The 25,589-nt window shown below is 52.3% G+C and overlaps 2 protein-coding genes across 2 annotated transcripts in view; both read right to left on the bottom strand.

Annotated features, from left to right (window-relative positions):
* The window catches only part of Col7a1 (collagen type VII alpha 1 chain), a 31,898-nt gene extending 20,156 nt beyond the window's left edge, over positions 1 to 11,742 (bottom strand). The window contains exons 1-37 of the mRNA XM_050139509.1: positions 11,650 to 11,742; positions 11,459 to 11,547; positions 10,788 to 10,968; positions 10,057 to 10,216; positions 9,877 to 9,970; positions 9,624 to 9,785; positions 9,332 to 9,495; positions 9,125 to 9,254; positions 8,706 to 8,822; positions 8,479 to 8,625; positions 8,276 to 8,392; positions 8,051 to 8,200; positions 7,840 to 7,968; positions 6,874 to 7,017; positions 6,661 to 6,786; positions 6,435 to 6,578; positions 5,791 to 5,910; positions 5,510 to 5,653; positions 5,053 to 5,178; positions 4,815 to 4,961; positions 4,487 to 4,609; positions 4,012 to 4,158; positions 3,672 to 3,806; positions 3,444 to 3,590; positions 3,212 to 3,348; positions 2,802 to 2,928; positions 2,570 to 2,716; positions 2,310 to 2,482; positions 2,155 to 2,190; positions 2,048 to 2,074; positions 1,914 to 1,958; positions 1,781 to 1,843; positions 1,206 to 1,277; positions 879 to 914; positions 701 to 736; positions 482 to 553; positions 301 to 378 (exon numbers count right to left, since the gene is read on the bottom strand). Of these exons, the coding sequence (XP_049995466.1) occupies positions 301 to 378; positions 482 to 553; positions 701 to 736; positions 879 to 914; positions 1,206 to 1,277; positions 1,781 to 1,843; positions 1,914 to 1,958; positions 2,048 to 2,074; positions 2,155 to 2,190; positions 2,310 to 2,482; positions 2,570 to 2,716; positions 2,802 to 2,928; positions 3,212 to 3,348; positions 3,444 to 3,590; positions 3,672 to 3,806; positions 4,012 to 4,158; positions 4,487 to 4,609; positions 4,815 to 4,961; positions 5,053 to 5,178; positions 5,510 to 5,653; positions 5,791 to 5,910; positions 6,435 to 6,578; positions 6,661 to 6,786; positions 6,874 to 7,017; positions 7,840 to 7,968; positions 8,051 to 8,200; positions 8,276 to 8,392; positions 8,479 to 8,625; positions 8,706 to 8,822; positions 9,125 to 9,254; positions 9,332 to 9,495; positions 9,624 to 9,785; positions 9,877 to 9,970; positions 10,057 to 10,216; positions 10,788 to 10,968; positions 11,459 to 11,546 (4,191 nt within the window). The 5' untranslated portion in view covers position 11,547; positions 11,650 to 11,742. The remainder of the gene's footprint in view (positions 1 to 300; positions 379 to 481; positions 554 to 700; positions 737 to 878; positions 915 to 1,205; positions 1,278 to 1,780; positions 1,844 to 1,913; positions 1,959 to 2,047; positions 2,075 to 2,154; positions 2,191 to 2,309; positions 2,483 to 2,569; positions 2,717 to 2,801; positions 2,929 to 3,211; positions 3,349 to 3,443; positions 3,591 to 3,671; positions 3,807 to 4,011; positions 4,159 to 4,486; positions 4,610 to 4,814; positions 4,962 to 5,052; positions 5,179 to 5,509; positions 5,654 to 5,790; positions 5,911 to 6,434; positions 6,579 to 6,660; positions 6,787 to 6,873; positions 7,018 to 7,839; positions 7,969 to 8,050; positions 8,201 to 8,275; positions 8,393 to 8,478; positions 8,626 to 8,705; positions 8,823 to 9,124; positions 9,255 to 9,331; positions 9,496 to 9,623; positions 9,786 to 9,876; positions 9,971 to 10,056; positions 10,217 to 10,787; positions 10,969 to 11,458; positions 11,548 to 11,649) is intronic.
* Positions 11,743 to 15,028: 3,286 nt separating this feature from the next.
* On the bottom strand, positions 15,029 to 22,842 carry Uqcrc1 (ubiquinol-cytochrome c reductase core protein 1; the record flags this gene model as incomplete). The annotated part of the gene is made up of 11 exons (XM_050139508.1): positions 15,029 to 15,216; positions 15,656 to 15,731; positions 16,019 to 16,107; positions 16,750 to 16,835; positions 16,952 to 17,112; positions 17,227 to 17,370; positions 17,549 to 17,664; positions 20,110 to 20,189; positions 20,606 to 20,804; positions 21,434 to 21,563; positions 22,723 to 22,842. Coding segments are annotated over 11 exons (1,266 nt in total), but the record flags the coding sequence as incomplete, so codon positions are not given.
* Positions 22,843 to 25,589: the final 2,747 nt, after the last annotated feature.

Below are 25,589 nucleotides of genomic sequence, written 5' to 3'. Positions count from 1 at the left end.
ATTGGGTCAAACTTTATTACAGAAATAATGGGAGCTGGGTGTGGTGGCACATGCCTTTAATCCCAGCACATGGGAGGCAGGCGGATCTCTGTGCGTTCAAGGTCTGCATAGTAAGTTCCATGATAGCCCAAGTTACATAGAGTGATCCTGTCTCAACACCCCCACCCCCCAAAGAAGAATGGGGAACTGAGGAGTGGGAGTTAAAGGCCAGAGTAGTAAAGGTTGTATGGACTCCAGCAGGGTCACCAAGTCTCTGAATCACACAGCGTTCATAAAACTAATAGGGGATCATGGTGTCACCTTCACTGATGTTCCTGGAAGTCCTGGGGGTCCACGGGGTCCTGGTTGCCCCGAAGAGCCACGAGGTCCAGGGGGTCCCTGATAAAGGAAACAATACATAAAGTGTTTTAGACCTCACTGCCCCCCCATCCGGTCTTCTCTCTCTCCCGTATCTCTTGCTGTCACATATCTTGGGACTTACCGAAGGTCCAGGGTCCCCTTTCTTTCCAGGAAGTCCTGGCCCTTCACCTCCAGTGACTTGCCCAGGCTCCCCCTGTGTGGGCAGAGAGCACTTCTCAGGGTAGGGAAGATAGAATAAGCTCCTAGAGGTATCCCAGTTCTTCCTTAGCAGGCTTTAGGCCTTGTTTAGGGCCTAGCCTGGGGAATATCCTGGCCCCCTCTCCCTTTCCCTTTAACCTACCGGCTCTCCCTTTGGGCCTCGAGGCCCTCGCTCTCCCTGAGGACAAAGCAGAGGAGAGGGGTAGTAAATTCAGATGAGTCTCAGGGTAGCCCTCATGAGCCATGACTAACCCCAGCCTCAGACTCTTCACCCCATAGAAAGAACCCCAGAAGGCACTGGAAAAGCAGAGAGCACTTACCGGTTCCCCAGGAGGGCCAGGCCACCCAGGAGAGCCCTGTAAATGGAGGTCAAAGGCAGAACAGTCACAACCATAGCACCCACTCAGGCCATGGCGCCTTTAATCCCAGTGCTCGGGAGGCAGAGGCAGGCGGATCTCTGTGAGTTTGAGGCCAACCTGCTCTACAGAGCAAGTTCCAGGACAGACTTCAAAGCTACAGAGAAACCTTGTCTCAAAAAAACAAAGCCAAAACCAAAAAACAAAAACAACAACAAAACAAAACAAAAACTCATAGCATCCATTCAAGGAATTGTCTCCCTGTGACCAACAAAGGCAAGGTTGACTCACCTTAACTCCAGGAGACCCAGGAACGCCAGTGAGGCCAGGACTGCCTGGAGGCCCTTCTGGGCCAGGAAAGCCCTAGAAAGGCAAGGAGGTCAGAGCAGGGAAAGATTCTCCGCCCCTGTCCTGATTTACATCAAGAGCCCCATTCTGTCGCCAATGGCTCTAACCTCCAGGATCCTAAGTGCTACCAGAAGTGAGCAGTCTGGGAGAAGCGGCATTACCAAACTGAAGGGCGCTAATCCCAGGCAGTGAAGAGGCAGAGGCCCAGCCTCTCAGGGATCTCAAAGCCTTTACTCTCTCCACTTCAGAACCTCAGCCTAATTTGCTATGGTTTATAATCTTCACCCAGGCGTCTAAGAATATCTGTGGGTATTTATTTATTTGAGATAGGGTCTTGCTGTACAGTCTAGGTTAGTCCCAATGCTGTGGCTCCCCTTACCCCTGCTTCTTGGGGGCTAGGATTACAAGTGCGCATGCCCAGCTCATCCTGGGGCTCTAGCTCCTCCTCCTCTTCTTTCTCCCCCTCGGAGAGCACCAGCAGGAGCACCCTGGAGACGGCTGATGACCGCCACACTCACCCTCTCGCCTTTTGCCTGGGTACTTCCCGGGGGACCCTGTGGGCCAGGAGCACCGGTTCTGCCCTGAATGAGGAGAACAGGTCAGGAGGCTGCAAACCAGTCAGGGTAGGGACAGGTGTGGAGAGGAACTCACCGGGAGACCGGGGGGACCTGGAGGTCCAGCTTGTCCTTGCAGTCCCTAAAAGGGGTGACCCACATGAGTCCTGTGCTGTCAACCAGCTCGGCCCCACTGACTCCAGGTCTATTTACCTCTACAGGGTTACTTACCGGTACTCCAGGCTCCCCCTTCTGGCCCTAGGAAAAGACATGTCAGCAGAGGGTAAGATTAAACAGCCTAAATGTGGCCTTTCAGGCATTCAGCCCTGGTCACTCACCTGTGGACAATGCACAGTACAAGGCTCCGGTTGTGGCTGTGGACAAAGAGGCTCTTTGAGACCAGGAAGCTCCCCTAAAACAGCCCCTAGGTGTCGTGTCCCATCCCCCGCCTCCCCCCCCCCCACTACCGGTTCTCAGGAGGCCTTGTCCGAACCTGTATGGTCACAGCTGCCTGACACAGGGCTACTGCCAGATCACTGACTGCTCGGTCCAAGCTTGGGCCATTATCCAAGGCAAAGAAGTTCTGGACGGTGTCCGTGCCTGGTGCCAAGCGTCGCAGCTGCTCTGGGTCAGCGCCCGCCATACCCAAAATCATCACCTTGAGCCCTAAGAAGAAATCCAGCAACCTACATGTCGACCTCACTGGAGCCACCGCTATTCCCAAGGCCCCATCCCATCAGCCCTACAGCTCACCAGAAGCCTGGGCCTCACGAATGGGGCTGAATATGTCCCCTCTCAGCGGCTCATCCACTAACAGGACCATCACCCCTGGTACTCGTTGACGGCGACCAGGAGCGTTGGGTGCCAAGAGGTGGCTGTGAGCTGTGATCACTGCTGTGCCTGTGAAGAAGGGCGTGTCAGAAGCCTGAGATATTGAACTCCTGATGGGGAAGCCCCAGGAGCCCATGCCGTTTGCAGCCCTTACCTAGGTTGTTTCCGCTTGGGTCCACATAGGGGATATCTCGGATCTTTTGCAAGATGATGCCAAGATCATGGGAACTATTCAGGGGGAACAATGGGGAGGGCCGGTGACTGTAGGACAGCAGGCCAACCTGGGTGGGGACAGACAGAGAGCATGGGGGGAGTGAAGGAATAGGACAGGGTCCTCAGAGTCTGGAGAAAAAGACACAGGTGGTATGACCAACTCAGAACTGCTAATTAGAGGGTCTGTAACGATGGTAGGATGGGGGTCACCCAGCAGGTGAGATGATCTGGAGCCTGGGGAGGAGCTAGGAGCACCTAAACCCCCAGAGGGATGGGGAGTTGTTGGCTGGTGAGGAACCTTCAGAGAGGAGGGACAGAGACAGTGGAGTCTGCCTGTCTTTAGAGCCAAACCTGGGCAGCCTGTGGACCAAGAGGCCCGAGTGAAGACACCAGCCTCTCCAGGACCCTCCTGACAACCTCTGCATTGTGCGCATTGTCTCGGGTGGTACGTAACAGGAACACCGCGTCCACCTGGCCTTGGGGACACACTGCACAAAAAAACTGAGTTGCTAGCATCATTAACCATGTTGTGGTCCCTGCCCCCCTCCCTGCCCCTGGGCTTCTCCCACCGTTCATTCCATACCTGGCTTTTGTGTGACAGAGACCTCAGGACCTCGTGTACCCCTCTGGATAGGTACCAGAGAGAAGACATAGGAAACACCAGGGTCTAGGCCTGTCACCCTGTGGGAGCTTGAGGTCCCTGGCAGTGTCTGTGGAGCCCCGGGCACTTCTGCAGAGACAAATTTGGTTAAACACGAGCTTCTCTATGGAGCCCTAAATACTACACACCCAACTCTGGCCTTCACCTCACCCTGGCCAGTTCCTCTGAGGGGCCGCCAGGACAAGATATAGCTGGATGTCTCAGGTACTGGGGTCCAGGACAAAGTCACTGAGTCAATAGAGGTGTCCACCACACGGAGGTCAGTGCTCAGGACACTAGAGGGCTCTGAAAGAGGAATCGGAGACCAAAGAATCAGAGCCTGGATGCAGAGAACAAGAGCGGCAGGATCTCCTAAAGCAGGTTCGCTTTAGTGAGGCATTATGGGAGATCATGGTAGATTCTCCCGCAGGGCCTTAGGGGAGGGGCTTAGGCCACATCATCAAGGAGGGGAAGTGCACACCACAGCCCACAGAACTCTGGGAAGACTCACCAGTGTGTGCAAACACCTTCCTAGGGGGCCCTTCCCCCGTTTGCCCCAGGACACTCAGCCATACATGGTACAGTGTGGCTGGCTCCAGTCCATCCAGGTTGTAGCTGTTAGACTCAGGTCGCAAGATCAGGGACTGTTCCTGGCCACCTGAGACAAGTAAGGACCAAGACTATGCAGGAGGGTGATGATTAACAGTGACAGACGCACCCACCTCACCGACTCCCACCAACAACACTGACCACTGCTGATCAAGTCCATCTGCCTGATGGGCCTTCCTCTCTACCCTGGCCTCTCCACTGACCTACCAGATGCATCTCCTCAAGCCTGATTAGCCCCGCCCACCTTGTCGATTAGGCCCCCAGCTGTTTTTGTTCCTGCAGACCTGCCCCCCCCTTCACCCACGTTGATGACTCCGCCCACTGGCCCTCTGCCTTTATTGATCCCAACCTATTGGTCCTACTAGGGCACCTCTCACCCTCAGGTTGCCAATGCAGACGGAAGCCCAGGGCTCCAGGTACCGGCTCCCAGCGCAGCCTCAAAGAATGCGCTCCTCGCTGCACTACTTGAAGGCTCTCCAGAGGTGTTGGAGCCTCAGGCGCTTAAGAGAAAGCACTACAGTCAGGGAGGTTTTGCCCCGTAGGCTGCACCAGTCCCAAGTACTACATTCCCCACCTCCCCCAAGATTTTGCCCACACAGGTTAACTACAAATCCTTGATCCCTTCTCCAATCTCCGGCACATGTCCAGCCCCATAAGCTCCACCCCTTGGACACTAGCCCCAATCCAAACCCCAAATCCTCCTACGTGTGGTGACGACAATAGAAACTGGTGCGCCCTCTCGGTCCCCAACCAGTGCCGTCACTCTCACTGAGTAGCTGACTCCGCCTTCCAGATCCCGTATCTCGGCAGAGTCTTTGTTTCCTGGGAGTATCTGGTGCCTCATAGGGCCACCTGTCCAGGCCAGCGAAGAGTAAGAGTTAGGAGAGTTACCAGAGAGGGCGCTGTAACCGGGGAGAACAAGCATGGGGTCATGGAGCCGTACCTTCACTCCGTCCCCATGCCAGTCTATAGGCTGTGGCTCCAGGGACTCCTACCCAAGTGACCCGTACAACATCACTGGACGCATTAAGGATTTGCAGTTTGGACACACTGCCCACAGGCTCAGGAGCTAGGGGCAAAGGCAAGGGAAAGGTCAGGGGTCACTGGGTATCTAGCAGGGGCAGGAGTGGCCAGGCGAGCATGGTTAATGGAGGCTAGGTGAGGTTAATGCAGCTGGGTCAGTGGAGGGAAGTTTAAGAGTGAAGAGGTCAGTGTTCCAAAGTAGGAAGTGTGGCACGGCCAAGGTCACCACCGTGGGTGGACACTCAGTCACCATGGGTGGTTCAGTGTGGACAGGAAAGTCACTGAGGAGCAATGGAGTAGTAGTTAGAGTAGGCAGAAATACACGGCAGGGTGGGTCAGCAGACGAGGTGAGAGAAGAGCTGGCCAGGGTCACTCACCAGTCCTCACAACCACAGAGGCAGGGGGGCCATCCACACCAGCGACATGGGTTCTCACATGCACTGTGTACTCTGTGTCTGGCTCCAGCCCATCGATGTCGGCCACTGTGGCTTCCCCAGAAACCAACTGAGATTTCTCTGGACCTAGAATCAGGGATAGAGGCAACACCAGGACTTGGCAGACTACCCGTACTCCACTTAGACCCCAAAAGATCTCCACAAAGATCTCCGTCTTCCTCTCACAATCGCCTCTCAGCCCCCCTTAAACCCCTGCCTCCTACCACGGCCTGAGTGCCAGGAAACCCTGTATCCTGTGGCGCCAGGAACACCGGTCCAGGCAATGCTGATGGATGAGGGGCCAGACTGAGTCAAATGGACTCTCCTCACGGGGCTCAGTGGGTCTGGAAAGGGAGACAAGGGGAGTCTGGTAAAGCAGGCAGGAGGTCTAATTAGATGATTCTAATTCCATGAGTGTTTAAAGAGGCAGAGATCTCACAAAGAAGGCAGTGAAAGCTTTGACAAAAGGCACCTAGGAAGGCTAAGCAGGCAGGCGGCAGCAATCTGAAAGACAAGGTGTGATGGAGCGGAGTCTATGGATGCATTAGGAGATAGTGAGGGCATCAGGCAAAGAACAAAGTAAAAGTTTAAGAGAGAGCTGTGTCTGGCGAAATAGGAGGAAAAGGAGGAGGGAGAGAAGGAAGAGGAGGAGGGGGAAGAAGGAGGAGGAAGAGGAAGAAGAGAAGGTGGAGGAAGAAGAAGAGGAAGTGGCGGGTTCTGAGGGATGAGTAACAGGAATAAGAAGAGTGGGAGCTGAGGGGGAGCACGGGGGAGCTGAAGGAACGACTCTCTTAGGGTGGAAGCGGCAAAAGGGCAGTCTGAAGGGACACTGGAGGCGAAGAACCAAGAAACTGGGTCAGGCTCTGACCAGTTCGAGCCACGATGACCACAGGGGGGCCCTCCTCTCTCCCTCGAAGTGCCGACACAGCCACGTGATAAGAGGTTCCAGGCTGCAGCCCCAGGATGTCTGTGGTGGTCGAGTCTGGGGTCAGTGTCTGACTGGACTCTGGACCTAGGATCAGAGAGAAACAATGGCCCGGTGTCTGGCTGTCCTCTTAGTTCTCTCCTCAGTTACTCACACACTCCGCACTGACCGCTGCCTGTCCTCCAGCTAATCCGAAATCCACTGGCCCCAGGTACAGGTCCCCAGGCCACTCTAATTCTTGTTGCATCTGACACCACAACCCGCAGTCCTGGAACAGTAAGTTGGGTTTCTGGATCTGGAGATTAAAAACAGGGGTCAAGGGTCAAGATATGGACAGCAGCAAGTCAGTCACCAGTCCCTACAAGTCTCCCAAAGTGCTCACCTCTGCGGATGGTCAGGATGCTGGCACCGCCCTCATGAGTGCCCACTCGAGCAGACACCCGCACTGTGTAGCTGATCCCAGCTCGAACATCATCTAAGTCAAAGGTTGTCTGACTCCCAGGGAGCAACAGGGTTCGCTCAACTCCTGAGAGAAGGCAGGGTGGACAGGCAGGGGTCAGTACCATACAGGGATATAAAACAGCAATCGGTGATGGGCAGGAATGCAAGACAAGGGGTCTCATGGGAGCTGGAAAATTGGATGGGGAGGAGCAGCGAGAGATGAAAGCAGTAAGAGAAAGGGATGCAGGTTAAAGGGACCAGTCATGGAGGCAGCACGGGACAACTGGAGTCACCAGTGAATGGGGACACTGGGTAATAGAGGATGTAGTATGATGAGAGTCCGTGACAGCGAGTGGACAAGCCGCTGATAGACATTGTCACGGATGGCAGAGTCCGTGACAGCAAGGCAAGTGGACAAGCCGCTGATAGACATTGTCACCCAGCAGAGGTGAGTGCTGGGTGAGACATGAGAGATTAGTATTAGAGGACTCTTAGTGGGGGGGGCAGTGGGAACGTGAGGGATTGGGGGGCACATGGGAGTCTGAAGGGGCGCTAGAGGCAAAGAATCAAGAGACTGAGGCAGAATCTGTCCAGTTTGCGCCACAATGACCACAGGGGGGCCCTCTTCTCCCTCTTGAGAAGGCAGCAGGAGGGAGGACCATAGAGCTTGTGGTGGAGGAGGATGAGCCATGGTAGGGTGTGGGTGGAGTGGGGAGAGACAACTGGCGAGACAGGCAGGGTAGAGGAGAGGAAAGACAGACCCCGGGGCAGTTCTGGGGATGACAGTTGTCAGGATGTAGATGGGCAAAGAGATGACGGAAGTTGTCGGAACCCAGAGGAAGGGTGTGAGGGTGCTGCTGGCTGGGACTTCAGGATGAGAAGACTTTTCTGACTGCTTCTGCCTTACCCTGGCTACTGCGGACAGTGACACGGTACTCGGTGGCACCGGGGACTGGGTGCCAAGACACTTGCACCCGGTGCCCGGGCAGTTCTGTGGCTCGTAAATTCATCACCTCACTCGCTGGCTGCTCTGGCCCTGGGAGAGAGGAGACTGTAAGGTTGACTGGAGTCTGGAGGTGCTAGATTTTCCCAGTCACTTCAAGCTACAGAGCCCTCACCTGTAGGAACAACGGTCGCAGGAGTGGCCACCTCCCGGCCCTCCAACAGAGTGTAGAGCGTGAAGCGATACTCAGTGCCCGGCTGCAACCCATCCAGCTGGTGGCGGGTCACATCAGAGGGCAGGACCACTTTCTGTGGTGCTTCCAAGCCTGTAAGATGGCAGGGTCATGTTAGCTGCAGCCAAGCCCCAAACCCTGCCTGCCCAGCCATCCAGTTGCACTGACCACTTTCACGATGCCACTCCAACCGGTAGCCACGGGCCCCAGGCACCAAGTTCCAGGAAAGGAGGATGGATGTGGGGCTCAAGATGACAGGGTGCAGGGTCTGCTCAACCGAGGAGTCTGCCCAGGGCACATGGGTATCAATGGCCTCGGTACCCTGCCCTGCCTGCCCACCCCAACCTGAAGAAAGGACCCAGACTTCTCACCAGTGCGGGCAGTCAGAGAAGTGGCAGGCCCCACGCTGTGGCCAAATAGGGCGCTCACAGTCACCTCATAGTCTGTGCCAGGCTCCAAGTGATATAAAAGCATTGACCCCTGTCCAGGGCTCAGGTCCTGCTGCTGTGTTGCCCCGCCTGTATTGGGGCCACAGAGGGTTCAGTGGGCGTTACAGATGCAGGACTTATCACTTTGTCAATCCACACCTCTCACTTACCACGGAGGTCTCGCCATGCCACACGGTAGCCAGTGGCACCTGGCACTCTCCTCCAGGCCACCAGGAGGCTGTGGGATGTGATGTTCTGGATGCTCAACTCCAGCCCTTCCTCGGCAGCTGAGGGAAGGTCCACCGGGGATTAGTGAGGTCAAAAGTAGAAGGGGGTGGCTGGGCGGTGGTGGCGCATGCCTTTAATCCCAGCACTCGGGAGGCAGAGGCAGGCGGATCTCTGTGAGTTCGAGACCAGCCTGGTCTACAGAGCTAGTGCCAGGACAGGCTCCAAAACCACAGAGAAACCCTGTCTCGAAAAACAAAAAACAAAAAACAAAAAAAAAAAAAAAAAAAAAAAAAAAGTAGAAAGGGGTTTGGGGGTCTGGGTGGTTAGGAGAATGGGGTCAGAGGTTAACAGAATTGCTCACTGGTCCGAGCTGTTCCACTCACGGCCTCCCCGATGCTGTTGGCGTAGAGGGCGACCACAGTCACTTGGTATTCAGTTAGTGGCCGGAGACCCTGTAGTCGCATGCTGGTCTCACCAGCTGGGACATTCACCTGCGCAGAGCCGGAGGTCATCTCATATTGCTGGCCAAGCCCCCTAGCAGCCACCAATCACCTCTGACAAGCCTTACCTCCTGTCGTTCACTGGGCAGTGGCTGTCCCAGCCCTGTCAGAGGGGTGTACTGAACCTTGTAGCCAGTCACGGGGCCACTAGCCGCTGTCCACTGTACTCGCAAGGATTGACTACTTGGCTCAGACAGTACCAGGTCCCGGGGCCCAGACGGAGTGCCATCAGCTGCGAATGGGGTTGGGGCAGCATCAGGTCATCAGGAAAGAGGGTGAGGAGCACCTAAGTCTGCACTCCCAGGCTGGGGTTGGGATAGGGGCCCAGGGCCAGGATACCCAGCATGGGCAGGAACTTACGGGGCAGGGTCACAGGCACACCACCAGCAGTTGTGCACACCCTCCGAGAAATGAGGGGCAACAGTGTCCTCAGGATGCTGAAGTCGTTGACAAAGAAGAAGAAGTCACTGGTTGGCTGTGAGGCAACCCGCTTCAGCTCCTCAGGGTCAGCATTCTTGATTCCTGAAGAGATGCCCAAACAGGGCTCAGTTACTTCCTCATTCTCTGCAGGGTCCCCACTCCAACTGACCTCTCGCCTCAGCTTGGTTCTCACCCACAGCAAACAGCTTGACCCCCTGACCCTTCAGTTTTTGGGCAGCCGGGTCCACTAAGTCTTGGGACTTCCCATCTGTGATCAGGATACAGACCTAGAATAGATGCCAAGACCAGTAAGGGATGCTTTGAACATTTATTTTGGAGTCCCATTTGGAGGCACGGTAAGTTTAGGGAACACCTTGGGTATGCCAGGTCGTGTTAGATGGGGCAAAAAGACATGGTCAGAAACGTGACGAAGAGCGGCCCCTGTACGTGTGTTGCCACCCTTATAGCTGAGTTCCCGGATGGCGCGGACGGTATCACCTCCAGAGCCGAGTGCATCCAGACCAAATTCTGTCCTGAGGGGAAGAAACAGGATAACAAAAGGCAAGGAGCTCTTCCTGTCCTGGCCCCTGGGATGAGAGTTCTTGAGAGTGCTCTTGGTTCTGAGATCCCAGACCTCTACCACGGAAGCTTCCACCTTAACAGACTCCACAAGTGCCGCGCAGTCCAGCAGTGCTGCGGAACTTCAACAGACTGTGAACCCTTAAGGTTCCCAGCCTCGGGGGGACAGGATATCTGGTTAAACAGTTATAGGAGGAAGGGCCCAGTGGTAGGACAGTGGACACTGGAGGGACAGAAAGTCTTTCTGGTGAGCTGCAGGGGTCAGAGAGCCCAGACATGACTCTGACCTGGACTGTGCATCTCTATCCAGACCAGAAAACAGAATCATCCCGTCTAGCTCACCCTACCTCTGACCCCTCCAGGACACTGGCTTAGGAGTGTTTCAGGACAGTTAGCCCTACCTCTGTCCAGAGGAGGTCTCTGCTAGGGCCTTTCTGGACTCCCCAAAGCTGGTTTCTAGACTCTCTCCTATCTGAGGAAAGGGGTCTTGGGACCTACGATCTTGGCCCCAAGCCAGCTACTCACTGTGGGTCATCACTGTACTGCACCGTGGCAAATCGGACGCCCTGCGCACTGGCTGCCCCTGAAAAAGGCAGCACCAGCCCCTCCAGGAATCCTCGCACTTCGCGGAAGTTGCTGCGGCCAATGGATGAAGAGCCATCGAGTAAGAACACGATGTCAGCGGCGTAAAGGCGCGTGCAGGTCACTGAAGCGGGAGGAGAGATCGTGACCTTTCCTAGGAATCCAGCCATCCTCTCTAGGCTCTGCGGTCCCCTGGGACTGAGTGGACAACAGGCTTCATCTGCCTAGCAAATGGGGCTCCGGTAGGCGTGTGCCTGCTAGCCTTGGAGGAAGCCGCAGTGGGGCTCAGAGCAGAGCTTGTCTCAGGGAGGGCAGAAGCACCGTGGGGGAGGATAGATCGCAAGCAGGGTGTAGTTCTGGGGCTGAAGTCAGCTTCGGACGGACTGTTGCCGGGTGGCAAAGGGCAGGGGATTCAGCATGCATCTAGAGAGCTAGAATTTGGGTGCCAATGGGATAGGAGGCAATTTGGGGAGCCCAGAGTGGAATTTGGGAAGCCTGGGAAGAGTTAGAGGCATCGATGAAGAGTTTGGAGGAAACCTGGGTGGGAAGGTGTCAGGAATAAAGTTTGAGTAGATGCATGGGTGACAGGGTGCAGAATCCCGGAAGGTGCCCACCTCTATCTCTGGGCTGGGCCCACACTCCGGGCGCCCCCACCAGGACCTCGGCAGCGCAGAGCGCAGCGACCAGGAGCCGCAGCCTCATCCTGGGTGATAGAAACCGTCAGGCAGGAACCCCACCTCTGTTCCTTCTCCTGAGCCTTTGGTGGGTGGAAGCCCAGTGCCCCCCACCCCAATCCTAATCTTGCCTGCCCGTCAGCCTGCTCCCGCCGCAGCCAGTCCTAGTCCCGCCGGCAGAGGAGAAAAGTCCCAGATCCCAGGAGGCGGAGCAGCAGGCGGGGACCAGGCGGCCCGCCCTCACTCCCCTCCCCAGAGGTCTCTTCCCTCACCCCACTTCTCCCGGATTTAAGTAAGATATGACGCACTTAAGTGCAAGGCCCTCTCCCATGTCTTCTTGGAATCATCCAGGTTTTTTTTTTTTTTTTTTTGACAGACACTGAGAGAGCACCCCAACCTCGTTTAGGGTTATAGGTCTTGACTGCCTTTTAGACAGTGACCAATGAAGTCATTGCTGCTTTCTGAAATATGGACAGGTTCCTGCAGACCATAGGGGTAGCAGCCCTATGGTGGGACTCTTTGCAGCTGGAACTGACTCACCCCCAACCCGTGGGGGTGCCCAGACAAAGCCTCAGGCCATAGATCCTGACAAACCCAAATCTTGTGAATCAGCCATGTTTCTGTCTGGTGGACCTCCTGTGCCCCACCCTAGCCTCTGCAACAGGCAGGGCAGCCCCCAGCAAACAAGAGACACTGGGACTATTTTAGGGACCCCAAATCGTGTTGGGGATCTAAGCAATCCACCCTTGCTTTGGAAGAGAGAACCTGTGTCATGCTTACTCATGCTTGTCCTCCCCACTATGTCTTGAACCAGTCCTAGACAGATGCCATCCAGCTGTGTTTGCAGCGAGGGAGGGTTGTCCATATGTGAAGGGTTGGACCACCCAGGCTGTCAGCTCAGCTCTCAGGAATCCACCTAATGCCATGTTCCCACTGGCAGGCCCTGTCCCACCATCTAACCTGCCTTCATCCTGGCTTGTAGGAATCCCCTCCTTCAACCCACTCTTGTAGCCTTTTGACTCAGTTCCTTGAGTGGGCCTGGGACCACCCTGTGACCATTTCCTTTCCTCATGGCCTCAAGGTATCTAACATTCTCCTTCCTAATTGACCCCTCTTGGTCCTTCCCTGTGGACAGTCATTCCAAAGCCCAAGTCAAGCCCATTTTCCTAATGAGGTCTTCAGTTAATACCTATGTTACGAGGTAGGTGACATCAAGACAGAGAGACACGCCTAAGAAAACTAGCCCCCATTCGGGCCTGGTTTCTTTGTTAGTCAGTCCTGTATAGTTCAGAACAATCCCATAAGTTTATCTTCGTTCACCATTGCTGCTGGGTGTTTCCAATATGCCTGGCCCTACACTCTCGCTCCTTCAGACCCTTAGGTTAAATGGAAGTTATGTTTCCCCTGGGCCTGGCCAGAGCGGAGTTTTCTAGCATGGGCAAACCTCAGGGTACAGGGACCATCCAGTCCTATGTCCCTGTTGTCAGGAAGGCTGGAGCTCTGGTTGTCACTGAAGACACCCGCCCCCAGAACTATCCTGGTACACAGTGCTGTACCCCAGAAACACTCCCCAACATCATGGTCTCCAACCCTAAAAGGTATGTTCCAGATGAGGGCGGTAGAGGCACGTTCTCATAGAGGCAATCCCTGCCCTTAAGACCATTGCCTACCCTGGCAGTCAAGGGTGGGTGGTAGCAGGATAAAGATGGCATGTACAGTATGGACATACATGTATATGTGGGCCTGGTCTTTAGGGGAAATAGGAGGCCAACTTAAAGAGTAGTAGCAAGATAAGCCTCACTAGAATTGACACACTCCCTCAGCTAAAGGCTCGGTGTGGGCCAAAGGAGGCTCCTGGAAAGGCAGAAGGCTGGGGATGACTAGGTCTATAGCAAGAACAGGGGTGTGGCCCTCTAAGGCCCCTGGCTGCAGCATCTCAGCAGGCTTGCAGCTTTAGATACAGTACTGGAGACCTGTACCTACCTGCAGCTCTTCCATCAGGGCAGTGGAACCCAGAGTGTGAACCCTTCGCTCTCATGCTCCCCTGAACATCATCTTCCTCGGTGTGTCATGTCTCACCAGATGGAACCATGTCTCCAACCAGGAACCACATCCCACTGTATCCTCAATACCTCAACAATCCTCAGCAAACTGGACAGGGTGTTCTCTGACCCTCTCTTCCCTCTGCATCTCCCAGGACTACTGGGAACATTGCCTTGCTCATGCTTCCACAGCTCACTGCCTCTCCCTGTGGCCACAGAAATGCGGCCCAAATCCCGTGCACTCACGGCTCTTACCATGCTATTTTTATGATCCCCTGTAGGCACCTGCCTGAATGCTTCTAGCTCAGAAGCAAGGAGTCAGAAACTCCAGCAGCTCCAGCCCTTCTGTACCCTTTGGGGTCAGACATTCGCTTAAGAGAAATCAAATCTCATTCCATGAGCAGAACAGACTTGTTCCTGGACCTACTTGGGTGCTCTGTATCTACACAAAGCCAGGGTTGGGCACATCTAAGCTGTGTGCTAAGTTTCCTTCCAGATGGGCACACAGTTAAGATGACCTGTCCCCTGACAACTGAGGGAAAGGCACTGGACAGTCTACGGGCCAAGGCTTGTTTGGCTACATCCAGTAGAGTGTGTTGGGGAGACTTTGGAACAGCCCTCTCAACAAGCTGCCCCAGAACCCTGCTCATATTCAAAGGTTCAGGCCCTTTCCTTCACCTTTCCTACAGGCCTTCTTAGGAATCTTAGAGAAGCCTGGGGGAGTACAGGAAGAGAAACCCAAGTCTCTCCCAGATCAGAGCTTAAAGGGGTAGCAGAGGGATAAAGCAGCTGAGCGTTTTATTAGGTGAGGGTTAGGTCCTGGCTGCCTTTAGAAAATGGGGAGGGGACCACTAGGCCAACAGCTCAGGACTTGCCTACGACAGTCCTAGAGGAGGGAGGGGGCTTGGGCCCCACTGAGCTCAGGGCTATTCTTGGAGCTTGAGTCAGCAGCAAACAGAGGCAAAGGATTCCTGCGTTGCCTGTCCAGACAGCAGTTAGAAACCAAATCAGAACACTGTGCCCCAGGCTATTCTCTCCACAACCACAGCACACTCAGAAGCGGCTTCCTCTGGGACACTGGTGACCCCTCCTAGTCCACCCCAGCAGAGAACAGAGGCCACCAGAGGGTGACTCTGTACAGTGTCTTCAGTGAGGGGTTTCCCATGTAAGCTCCCAGATTCCACACTGGGACATCAATAGGGTACAGGCTGGGCCTAGAGTTTCCGTAACTCCCACATCCCACCCCTGGGACAAGATGGCTAAGGAATGTCCCCCTTGTAGCTGAGTGGAAACAGCTGGGTGAACTCCCTGCAAGCATCAAAGGCTTCCGGCCTCTGTGTTGCAGCCTCCACACTTGCCCCTGGCTGAGGACACATCAGACGAGGGCAGGATTCAGAGCATACAGAATGTGAGGAAGTCTTTGCTCCCCAGTGGATTCCATGCCAACACTAAAGAAAGGACAACACAATTCTCAATAGGACTTTATTGGTGGTAATTGGCTGCATGCGTCTGAGCAGCAGGAGTGGTAGTTTGTGGCAGAGGACCCCAGTCCCTGGCCCCACCCTCTTGCCTGCCAGCACAGACTTCCTGCCTAGAAGCGCAGCCAGAACATGCCGCTACGGATCCGGTTGTAGTCTGGGAGCTGCTCAATGGGGCCTGTGGGGATAGGGTGGTGAGTCAGGGTGGAGTGCCTGGCCTGCACAGGGACACCTGGCCCTGTGCCACGCCCAGCGCAGAGGCTGCCCAGAGCAGCACAAGACAGGCTTTGAGTGGAAGAGGCAAGAGCACATTCCCCATGGTGCAGAGCCTGTCCTTTCATGCTCTGGCCCTGGCAGCCACACCCCACATGCAGGGTACCTGCTGCCTGGTGGGCTGGGGGGTGGGTGGGGTATTAATGGAAGGAGCTTGGCAAGGAGTCAGGGAACTGTTGGGACAGGTTTTCTGAAAAAGAACTTCCCTGGCAGCCAGGTGACTAGAGAGAACCTTAATTTCCTTCTCAAAGTATAAGCTGGGATGGGGGAGCAGAGGCGGGAGAGGAGGACAAGATAATAGCCAGAGGAAAGCAACAGCAGAGCAGACCTTCCAGACTACTCACCAAATCCAGCCACTGCTGGACACTGGTCATAAAAATACTTGGAGCACACCTCACGCAGCATATGGGCATCCACCTCCTGTAGGGGAAGCAGAGACAACACTGAGTAACAGGTACCAGGCAACCCTTTAGCCAGTATCTTCTTGTGTCAACCACACTTCCTATTTGTCCTTTGGGGTTGTTCCTTTACCTAAAGGGTGAGTAGGTAGGGTTCTCCCTACCTAGTCCACAGTCATCTGGTTACCCCTCTAGTTACCCCCACCCCTACAACTGGCAGCTGTCTTGGGTAACAGAGATGCTTATGGGAGCAATTTTTGTTGTATCAGAGGCCCATCAGCTCTAGACCCTCTCCTGGGATCCAATTACCGCAATCCGGCTCTCCCACTCAGCCAGAGGGATGCGGCGGCCATAAGTCAGGAGGCTGCGACCAATGTCTTCACACACAGGAGTGGTGCCTTCAAGGGAAGGGGAAAAGCTTAGAAGTCGGTCCAGTCCAATCTCAGACCTACAGAAGCCTCTAGGACCGTGCTCTGATCCCATCACCATAACAACCTAACGCAACAATAGTGCCTACTTCAACTGACACCCAAAGTTCCAAGCCCTGCACCTGGGGTTTCTCTCCCTTCCTCCCTTTCTTCTGTTTTCTTGCTATGTACCTTATCTGGCAGGCCAGGCTGGCTTCTAACTCAGAAGATCTGCCTACCTCTACCTCCAGAGTGCTGGGATAAAGGCATGGGCCACCTTGCCAAATTTTTTTTGTTTTATGTTTTTTAAAGATATGGTCTCATACTGGGTAGTTGTGGTGCATGCCGGGATGCAGAGGCAGGCGGATCTCTGTGAGTTTGAGGCCAATCTGGTCTACAGAGCAAGTTCTAGGACAAGCTCCAAAGCTACAGAGAAACCCTATCTCAAAAAAACCAAAAAAAAAAAAAAAGGTCTCAAGTACTACTACAGTCTAGCCCAGAACTGTGTAGTTAAGGGTGGCTTATCCCCCAAATGCTGGGATTACAGTGTGAAACACCACACATGGCCAAGGCCTAAGTCACTGTGATCACTACAGGACATACTGTCCCCTCACGGCAGGGATGAGGACTCACCATCCAGATGAGACACCAAGGCATTTCTGAGGATGTTTTTGCCCCGAGTCACCTCGCCTTCTGTAGCACTGGTGCACAGGCGCATCCTAAAGCAGGGTGGGGGTAGAGTGGGCCTGGAGTGATGTTCGTTCTGGGAGACCGTGTGTGGTCTCTTAGCTTCCTACTAGCCCGGCTCCTGTGGCAATACTGAGCTGACACTCACCACTGGGCTTGGAGGAAGAAGACCATGTCATCAATGCTCATGCCGTTACAGACAAAGTGTGCGCCCAACAACCCAGTGTCAGAGTAGGAGATGTTGAAGGTCTGGAAACTCTGGCAAAGCTTGTTAGCCACAGCAACGGAAGCCAGTGGGCTGGACAGATGCTGCGAAAGGCAAGGACCATCAACACTCCCCTTGTCTGTGGCCCAGTCCTAAGCTCCACAACCAGCATCCTCTCCTCCCTGGAGGGAAGGTCCCATGCCTGTCCTGGCACTTACCGCTCCACCACCGTAAGTGCAGTCATAGTGGCCAATGATGGCATTGGCTACTTGGAGAGCCACATTGTCCGGGTTAGCCCAGCCAGGTCCCTCTACTGCAATAGCCACATGGGCTAAAGGCAAGGCGTCATCACGATGGCGGATCTGAAACAATACATGTCAAGGCTGACAGAAAACCAGACCTGAGTAAACAGAAAGAATGGGAGATGCCAGACCCTTGCCGATTCCTGAGGCATTTGACATCACAAAGACAACCATGCATACAAGAATCCTCCCAGAGGTCACCAGCTCAGAGCATCAATCCCGCCACCAGGCAGCACACCTCACTGCCGGTGAAACGACATGAAGTCACACCAGGTATGGCATCCTCTTCATACACATAGGATACGCTGCTGAAGTGCTTCTGGGCGAGATCAAGCAGCTGCCGGTGTTCCACCCCTGTGGGGACAGAGTGGTGTCAGCGGTCACCCAGAGTCCAAGCACAGGGAAGAGGAGAGAACACACGGAGGGACGAGGATGATCCCTAGGCAGATCCTGTCTCAAAGGCAAGCTAGGAATCCAGGGCTAGGAAGCCCGTGGCCCAGGCACACTGAAGTCAAAAATGGACTTGGAGGGTAGGGATCTGGAGAGATGGCTCAGCAGTTAAAAGTGCTTGTTCCTGCAGACCAGGGATTGGTTCCTAACACCTACATGGTGGTTTACAGTCATCTATAACTTTAGTTTCAGGTCTGATGCCCTCTTCTAACCTCTGTAAACACCAGCCACGTGTGGTACGCAGACATACTGAAAGGCAAAACGTTCTTACACATTGTCTTTTTTTAATTAATTTATTTTTACTTTATGTGTATTGGTGCTTTGCCTGTATGTATGTCTGTGTGAGGGTGTCAGAACTTGGAGTTATAGACAGTTGTGGGCTGCCATGAGGGTGGTGGGAACCAAACCCGGGCCCTCTGGAAGAGCAGTTAAGTGCTCTTAACCATTCAGTCATTTCTCCAGTCCCCACAAGAAATCTTTTAAAAATTATTTCAGCTAGGCAGTGGCCTTTAATCCCAGCACTCAGGAGGCAGAGACAGGTAGAGGTAGGAGAATATCTGTGAGTTCAAGGACAGCCTGGTCTACAGAGTGAGCTCCAGGATAGGTGTTCAAAAAAAAAAAAAAAAAAAAAAAAAAAAGCTACAGAAACTCTGTCTTGAAAAGATAGATAGATAGATAGATAGATAGATAGATAGATAGATAGATAGATGCGCATGAATGTATTTATTTTAAAAATGGTGAATGGGAGGATATCTGAGTGCTCAGAGATCTTGCCTAACATGCACAACACCTTAGGTTCAACCCCAGCACCACAAAAAAAAGTAGGGCTGGAGAGATGGCTCAGCAGTTAAGAGAGATTCCTGCTCTTCCAGAGGACCTGAGAGTTCAGTTCCCAGCACCAATGTCGGGCAGTTCACAACTGCACATAACTCACTCCAGGGGATCTAACACCCTCTTCTGGCTTCCACGAGCACCACATGCTTTCTGCATACATACACAGACACATGCAGTCACATAAATAAAAAATATAAATAAATTAATCTCTGGGTCAAACAGCAGCTCAGTAAGTAAAGGCACCTACTGCAAAGTCTGATGACTGAGTTTGATCCTTGAGATCCGCATTGGCTGGAGAGAACCAACTCTGTGGTTGTCCTGGGATGTGCAAGCAAGGGCATGCGTGCACTCGCGCACACACACAAATACATATTTAAAAAATCAGAAAATCAGACAAAAAGGGCAATGGTCTGTCATATGCCATGAGCATCGACCCTCACCCCAGAACTGGTACAGGCTGAGCACAAGGCTATGGCACTGTCCTCTCAAGCTCAAGCTCTATCACAGGCCTCACTGATAGCCCTGAAGGTGCGGCAAAGAGAGGTGCTCCTGCAGGGCTACAATTTACCCTGGGAGCCTGGAGAGCTGAGGTCAAGGACAAGGAACATCATAAACACACACCTTAGGTAGAACTCTGTGCCAGACACCTCATAAGACGCCATGGGGCATACCCTGACAGGTGAGCACCATTACAGGACAACCTGCCCTAAGCCTGCTAAGACTCAAGAAAGTCTGATGGGTTACTAATTGTCGCTGCTCTTGGTTCCCAGTTCTCTGTTGTGTTCTTCCTGGGCCTTTTTCTCCCACCTTGGTGGCAAGTTTTAAGTCTGCTTCCCCAGCCACAGCTAGACCTACACAAGACCTGCATCAGAAAATGATGTGGGATCCATCCACTGCTCCCCCTTGCATCTGCCATCTCCACAGGGGACCTGTCACATCGTCCCTAGTTAGCCCGCCTTACTCTGACCCCATCCGGGAGCAGAGCAAGCCTTAAAGTAATCCAGGTCGGGGCATACCTTTCCTCTTTGTCCAGGTCCCCACTAACTGACAACTACCACCCTTTAGAAATTTGTTCAAATGACATATGCTCCCCACCCACCTCTAAGCTCCTATTAAAACTGCTGCTAAATTCTGTGCCTCCCTTTTAAGGTGGCCACAGTCACCATCAAATGTACATCATCAAAGAGCCATTGTTGGTGGCACTCAATGGCAAGGCTATAAGGAATTGGCCCACAAACAGGGTATTCTAGGACTAGGTGAGGCTAAGAGGTTTGAGGCATAGGCAGGAGCTGGCAGCCAAACTGAGGCACATACTAAAGGGGTATCCCTGTACGTCAGTGGTGGCAGCAGAATGAGATCCCAGCCCATCTCAAATCATAGAAGGATCACATACCTCAATGACAGAACAGGCACAGAGCTCCCTGGAGTCCTCTATGGTCAGGACCAGAGGACACAGGCATTGATAAGCAAGGTTTAGGCCCTCCTGGCCAGGGCTTCGGCAAACCCATCACTCACCTCCAGCTGCAGCCAGCACCATTCGAGGAGCTTTGTAATGCCTGTTGAGGTAATCAGTCAAGTCTGCGCGCGACAGCCTCCTGCAAAACATGCAGCTGAGTCACCCAAAATGTGGCCAAGAAGAGGTATGGCATCTCTGCAGAGCAGGCTCTAACACACCCCTCTCAATCCAGCCTCTGTCACCTACCCTTCAGGACCCACAGGGCAACACGTTGAGAAAGGTGTGAGCTAATACTGGGCTCTGAAAGGGCATCAGATCCCCACTGTGTACACTCCCAACAGAGGACAGTGGTACACAGAAAGCACACCTAGATGCTCCCTCCCCTAGACTGTCAGGATATCCTACACAGAGTCCAAGACAAGTGAAGACCCTAGACAGGGTCATAGGACCAGAAGGCAACACAATTCTATGAATTAGGAAAACAACAGAGGCAGCTAGACGACCTGCACTCTGCCTGATGGGGACACTGCTTCAACCTCACCCAGCTCCTCTCACCTGACATTCTCACTGGGCCCCTCTACAGCCTGGCCCAGAGGTGTACCCTGGAATGCTGTGGCATGCAGGTAATCAAAGACCACGTTCTGCATAGAGGCGTCATTTTCCTGCATCTCCCGCAGGATCACATCTCGTTCCTTCTCGATCTGGGAGTCTTCCAGACTGCAGTTCTGCACAATGTCTGCCAGGAGTTCCACAACTGGACACGGAAGGTTGTGTTAGCCGGGCATCGTGCTACACACCCCAATCCCGACATTTGGGAGGCCAAAGTAGGATTACCAAGTGTTCAAGGACGCCCAGGCTACACAGTGAATGCAAAGCCAACTTGGGCTACATAATGGGAAGTTATATCAAAAAACTTAAGAGCTGACTCAGTGGGTAAGGGCATTGGCCACCAAGCATGTTGATCTGAGTCTGAGTACCAGAGCCCACATGGTGGGAAGAGATAACTGACTCCTGCTAAGCTACCTGTGACCAAGCTTACACCAACACACACATACAGTTTAAAAAAAGATAGAAAAAAAAAAAAGCTTAAAAAGCTGGCACGTCCCAGCTGGGTGGTACTGGTGCTCACCTTTACTCCCAGTACTCAGGAGGCAGAGGCAGGCAGATCTCTGTGAATAAGAGGCCAGCCTGGTCGCAAGAGCTAGTTTGAGAACAGGTTCCAAAGCTACAGAGACATCTCCCACTGGTCTACACTCAGATTTCAATAAGGCCACAGTCCAGTGGGAAGTCCGGTTCTGGGGACAGTCTGGAGCTCTCGGGAGCCTGACTTCTGCAGCCCTGGAGACCTACCCTTCTATGCCCATGCCTTCCTCCAGGTGTTACCTTTTGGCAGGTCCTTGGACAGCGCCTTGATGAGGTAAGCAGTGTGCTCCCGAGTGGTATAGGCATTAAGATGAGCCCCCATACTCTCTACCTCTTTCTCTAAGGCATTGCCAGGACGATTCTTTGTTCCCTAGAATCAGACATCAAAATAATCAGGGGCTGGAGCTGGCTCAGCGGTTAAGAGCACTGGCTGCTCTTGCAGAGGATGCAGGCCTGGTTCCCAGCACCCACGTGGTGGCTCACAGCCATTCCTAACCCCAGTTCCAGGAGATGCAATCGGCAAATACACGGTGTACATTTATGTTGTGGAAACGCCCTCAGCCAATAGCCTCTAAGATACTGGCCCACTTTGGGTGTGGTCTCATGTACTGTTAAGTGCAGATGGAAGCATGTAGAGGAGGGGGCGCTTTTTCTGCAGGATTCGGTTCCAGTTTCCAGCGCACACAGAGAACTGCAGATTGCTACCCTTACTGTGAGTTTATCTCCAAATAAATAAATCTTTGTTATACTCCATTTCTTTTTTTTTTTTTTAGTAAATTCTGCAACTTTAATTTTTTTTAGATGTATATTATATATACAACATTTCTTCCATGTACACCTGCACACCAGAAGGGGGCACCAGATGACATTACAGATGGTTGTGAGCCACCATGTGGTTGCTGGGAATTGAACTCAGGACCCTTGGAAGAGCAGGCAGTGCTCTTAACTGCTGAGCCATCTCGCCAGCCCCTACAGTCCATTTCTTATTATTGTGGAACTCTTTGATACTACTACAATTTAGTGTCCAACATTTAAAAAAAATATCCAAACCAGGAGCCACAGAATACAGGATTTGCCTTCAAAGGTTGAAATTCCAACACATACCTCCCTCAAGCGTCTGTATTCAACACACTGAGTAGGCCCTCAGTTGAGCAGACAGTATCATGGGCTGTTTGGAGCTAGTCAGGGACAGGACAGCAGGGCTGAGCAAGCGGTGCATAATAACCAGAGTTCCCTTGACAGCCTAACCTGCCCTTTGCTCTTGACTGCGGATGTAATGTGATTAGCGGCTCCAAGTCCCTGCCACTGTACTTCCTGCTATGATGGACTGCAACCCAGAAGGGGGACCTCAGGCAAGGACTCACCAGATAAACACTCAGAAAAAACTACGTCCATACTGCTCCTTCCCAAAAGCATAGCCAGCGATTATGCCCCAAAAGTTCCACAATCAGGAGACTAATTTTTTGGACTCTGGTCTTTTGAGACAGGCGGTCCACACTGCGGGGAATCACGGACTTCACGAGACTTACCTTGAAAGCCAGATGCTCCAAAAAGTAGCCTGCCCCATTGTTCTTCTCAGTCTCATACCGGCTGCCAGCATCAATCCACACTCCCACCTGTACAAGAAACCACCAACAAAAGGAACCAACAAATCAGCCTAGTTCCCAGTCACGAAATAACCCTGAGTAACTCTGCACATTTCCTAACATCCTCCTAGGCGGCACTGTGGACAGAGCTGCTCCAATAAGAGCCCTACAGAGACAGGAGAGCCCACAGCACAGGGAAAGTCCACATGACTACACTGTCTCACCTCCTTTACCTGACACAGGTTTCTGCATGGGCTATCAAAGACATCCAGGAGCATTTCTGGTGTTCATCTTTAAGGCACTACCATGCTTTGAAGCCTAACCTGGCTTTGAATGAACAGAAATTCCCCCGCCTTATTCTCTCAACTGTGTCCATTTACCTGGCTTCACAACTATAATTTTTAGTTAATTCTGTTTTCTTCTGTGTACGAAGCCTATCATTCACAGACAACAGTCCATGCTCTACACTCTAAGAATTACATGCAAGTTAGGGTATGATGACCTGTAACCCCAGCACTATGGAAGGCAGAAGCAGGATCATGAGTTTGAGGCTAGCCTGTGATAGGAGGAAAGCTCCTGACTCAGACACCTTGCACGTCATCTTTTTAAAAAGGTGCTGAAGCAGGGTGTGGTGGCACACACTTTTAATCTTAGCAGACGTAGGTTTGGGGCCAGCCTGGTCTACATGGCAAGTTCCAGCCCAATCAGGGTTACATAGTGAGACTTTGTATAAAAAACAAAGAGAAAATAACTTCCATAGTGAAACCCTATAACTCAGTAACTTTTCAACATGGAGTCTGGCCATGCCACTAGGCTGGTCATGAACTTCTGGGTTAAACAATCCTCATCTTTCAATCTCTCAGATGTCTAGGACTGTAAGCACACGCCATCGTGTTCAGCTCCAGGGAAGACTTCATCCTATTTCAGTACCGGAGTTCAAAAACAAAGCCTCAGGAATACTTAGCAATTGCTTTACCACTGATGTACACCTACAGACCTCAAAGAATTTTTTTTTAATGATTTATTTTTATTTTATGTGAACTGGTGCGTTCCTGCATGTCTACATGAGGGTGTTGGTTACCCCTGTAGCTAGGGTTACAGACAGTTGTGAGTTACTTGAAGTGGGTGCTGGGAATAAACCTTGATTCTTCTGCAAAAACTGCAGCTTTAACCACTGAGCCGTCTCTCCAGTCACCCCTTCTACCATGCCTCAGAATCTTAATATTCTAACCGGGTGGTGGTGGCGCACACCTTTAATCCCAGCACATGGGAGGCAGAGACAGGTGGATCTCTGTGAGTTTGAGGCCAGCTTGGTCTACAGAGTGAGTTCCAGGACAGACTCCAAAGCTACACAGAGAAACCCTGGCTCAAAAAAAAAAAAAAAAAAAAATCTTAATATTCCTTTCAATTTTAAGACTAAGTCTCACTATGTACTCCTGGCTGGACTGGACTCAGAGATCCACCTGCTTCTACCTTCTGAGTGTGAATCTTATATTCTTTTTGGGTTTTCTTGTTCTTTGAGAAAGGGTGTCATGTAGCTCATGCTGGCCTTGAATTTATTCTGTAGCTGAAAATAGCCTTGAATTCCCAATCCTCCTGTCCCCACATCCCAGTACCAGGATTATAGGTAAGCAAGAATCAAATGTTTCCCAGTGTGCTGCGAAACACACTACTTACCCACGTGACCAAGCTTTTTATTATCTGTTCATTGTTGCCTTAAGTTTTCCACATGCTTTGCAAACAGATGTTGATACACTATTGTGTAGTATACATGTGTTTTGCTCTTTGTGTGAATGCATGTGCACCTGTGTGCACATGGTGGCAGGAGGTGGATACCCTATCCATCAAGGCTGGAGTTGCAGACATTCGAAGAACTCCTAGCTTGTTATCTGCGTGCTGGGATGTGTTCTCCTCTTCTCGTGGTTGCACAGTAAACAACTTTAACCATAGAGTCATCTTTCTAGCTCCAAACATTCACCTTAAATGACTACAATCCACAGCCTCCTTTGATTTTAACTGATACCATTCTTTCTTTGGAACTCCTCACAATCATAGTACCTTAGAGTCTGCGGAATACAGCATGATTTACTAAGCTTTCTTAGAGTCTGCGTATACAGCTCCCAAGTATCAAGCAAGTTGCCTACCACTATGCCCTGTGTTTGGCAACAATTTAGATCACAGGACATTATTTGTCCCTGGAAAACTGAATCAGTCAATAAAAACATAAAGCCCTAACCAGGTAGTGGTGATGTATGTCTTTAACCCCAGCACTTGGGAGGCAGAGGCAGGTGGATCTCCATGTTCGAAGCTAGCCTGATCTACAGAGTGAGTTCCAGGATAGCCAGGGCTGTACAGAAAAACTGGACAGGAAAGAAAACTTTTATTTTTAAATATGTGTCTATGTGTATGTGGCATGGTAGGAGAAGAGCACTGGCTGCTCTCCCACAGGATCGAGGTTCAATTCCCAGCACCCATATGGTGGCTCTCAACCACCTGTAACTCCAGTTCCAGAGGATCTGAAGTGTCTTTGGGCCTCCATGGGCTTCATGCACACATGGTACACATACATGCATGTGGGCAAACCACTCAAACACATAAAGACTAGACACACTAGTCGCCACCTTCCTCGGTACTGGTGTCAGACCCAAATTGCCACATTGGGGATCCAAATTAGGTAGGTATATTAGAGATCCACAATTCAGGCCCTCATGCTTGAGTAGCAAGCACTTTACACACTGGGCCATCTTCCCAGCCCTTCAGAGGTATTTTTATTTTTATTTATTTATTTTTTAAATATTTATTTATTTATT

This window comes from Alexandromys fortis, unplaced genomic scaffold (assembly GCF_014885135.2).
Source record: "Alexandromys fortis isolate MF-2015 unplaced genomic scaffold, M_Fortis_MF-2015_v1.1 scaffold_36, whole genome shotgun sequence".
NCBI classification, from domain to species: Eukaryota; Metazoa; Chordata; class Mammalia; order Rodentia; family Cricetidae; genus Alexandromys; species Alexandromys fortis.
This window is presented reverse-complemented; position numbering and strand designations above follow the sequence as displayed.